The sequence below is a fragment of the Austrofundulus limnaeus genome, unplaced genomic scaffold, assembly GCF_001266775.1.
Source record: "Austrofundulus limnaeus strain Quisiro unplaced genomic scaffold, Austrofundulus_limnaeus-1.0 Scaffold117, whole genome shotgun sequence".
Lineage (NCBI taxonomy): Eukaryota > Metazoa > Chordata > Actinopteri > Cyprinodontiformes > Rivulidae > Austrofundulus > Austrofundulus limnaeus.
Genome location: NW_013952519.1, coordinates 776370 through 777652, shown reverse-complemented (window position 1 = coordinate 777652; position 1283 = coordinate 776370). Strand labels below are relative to the sequence as shown.

Sequence of the window (1283 nt, the reverse complement as noted above, 5' to 3'; positions counted from 1 at the left end):
ACACACACACACACACACCTGAGAGTGACCATGTTGCCCAGCTCGGCGGGCAGACTGCGGAGCTTATTGGACGACAGGTTCAGGTAGACCAGGTTGGGCAGCTTGGCGATGTCCGGCGGGATGCGGGTCAGGTTGTTGTCGTTGATGTGCAGCGTGGTCAGGTGGGTCAGGGTCCACAACGAGCTGCTCAGACTCCTCACCCGGCCTGCCCCGAAACAAAAACACAAAACACTCCTGCGCTTCAGCTCAAAGCCTCTTCAAGGGGCGGGGCTTTAAAGTGCCTGTGACATGCCTAACCATCAAATACAGTCAAAGAAAACACTTTTTTATATAAGAAACCTTGCATAAATTGTGATTTTCACCCATTTGAACACACAAATGGCATATTTTATTTTGAACTTGGCTCAGCCAAAGTGAAACAGGAAGTGACATCAAAGGGGAGCTCTTTAAGAAATAGAACTCTCTGGTCTTTGTTTATTAAAATTTTATTATTTTAACTCTGACTCATCGTCATCTCTCTGATGACTCAAAATAATCTAAAGAAACATCAGATTCTTCTCTACAGCCTGTGTAATTAGTTATTTTATCAATGCTTTATCCATGCAGACATTCCCCTTTGACATCACTTCCTCTTACTTCAAATGCAAATATCTCAATAACTGTTCATCTCAGCAGCGGGAATTTATTTTTGCAATATGTTATCTTTCCAATAATGCCTTTTTATTTATTAAAAAATTTCATGTCACAGGCATGTTAAATAAATGCAGTTGGGTTTGTTCGGACTCACCTGAGATCTCGAGCTCCGCCCAGTGAGACTTCTTCCCGCTGGCCACGTCTTCGGCCGACATGATCGTGTAACATCTGCGGGGATCTGGAGGGTCATATTTTTCCTTTGGCATACCTGTTAATCTGAAAAAACAAAACAGGAGCAAGAATTACCGTCTAATTCGCTAAACACTTTTAAAAAACTGCCATTTAATGTGTTTCTTTACTGTCTTTTCATTCTTTCGTTAACCTTGATGCGGCTCAGCGGAGGAACACGCCCTCACAAATTCACAATGAACTCACAACCATAGGGATGTAAGAAAATATCGATACACTGAAATATCGCGATATTTCATTTCCCGATACTGTATCGATATTCTAAAGCCCTGTATCGATTTTTAATTAAGGTTTAAAATGTCAACTTTCCTGCCAACCGTTCATTTTTATGTTGTAGTTCAGCCTCTGACCACTAGTTGTCAGCAGTGAGCCAGACATTTGGCTAATCTACTTATAAAGAG

General features: G+C 41.7%; 1 protein-coding gene across 1 annotated transcript in view; it reads right to left on the bottom strand.

The window, feature by feature from the left end:
• The window catches only part of cnot6l (CCR4-NOT transcription complex, subunit 6-like), a gene marked incomplete in the record, with an annotated part of 14121 nt that overhangs the window by 10165 nt on the left and 2673 nt on the right, over nucleotides 1-1283 (bottom strand). The window contains 2 exon segments of the mRNA XM_014014603.1: nucleotides 19-205; nucleotides 788-909. Coding sequence (XP_013870057.1) covers nucleotides 19-205; nucleotides 788-899 — 299 coding nt within the window.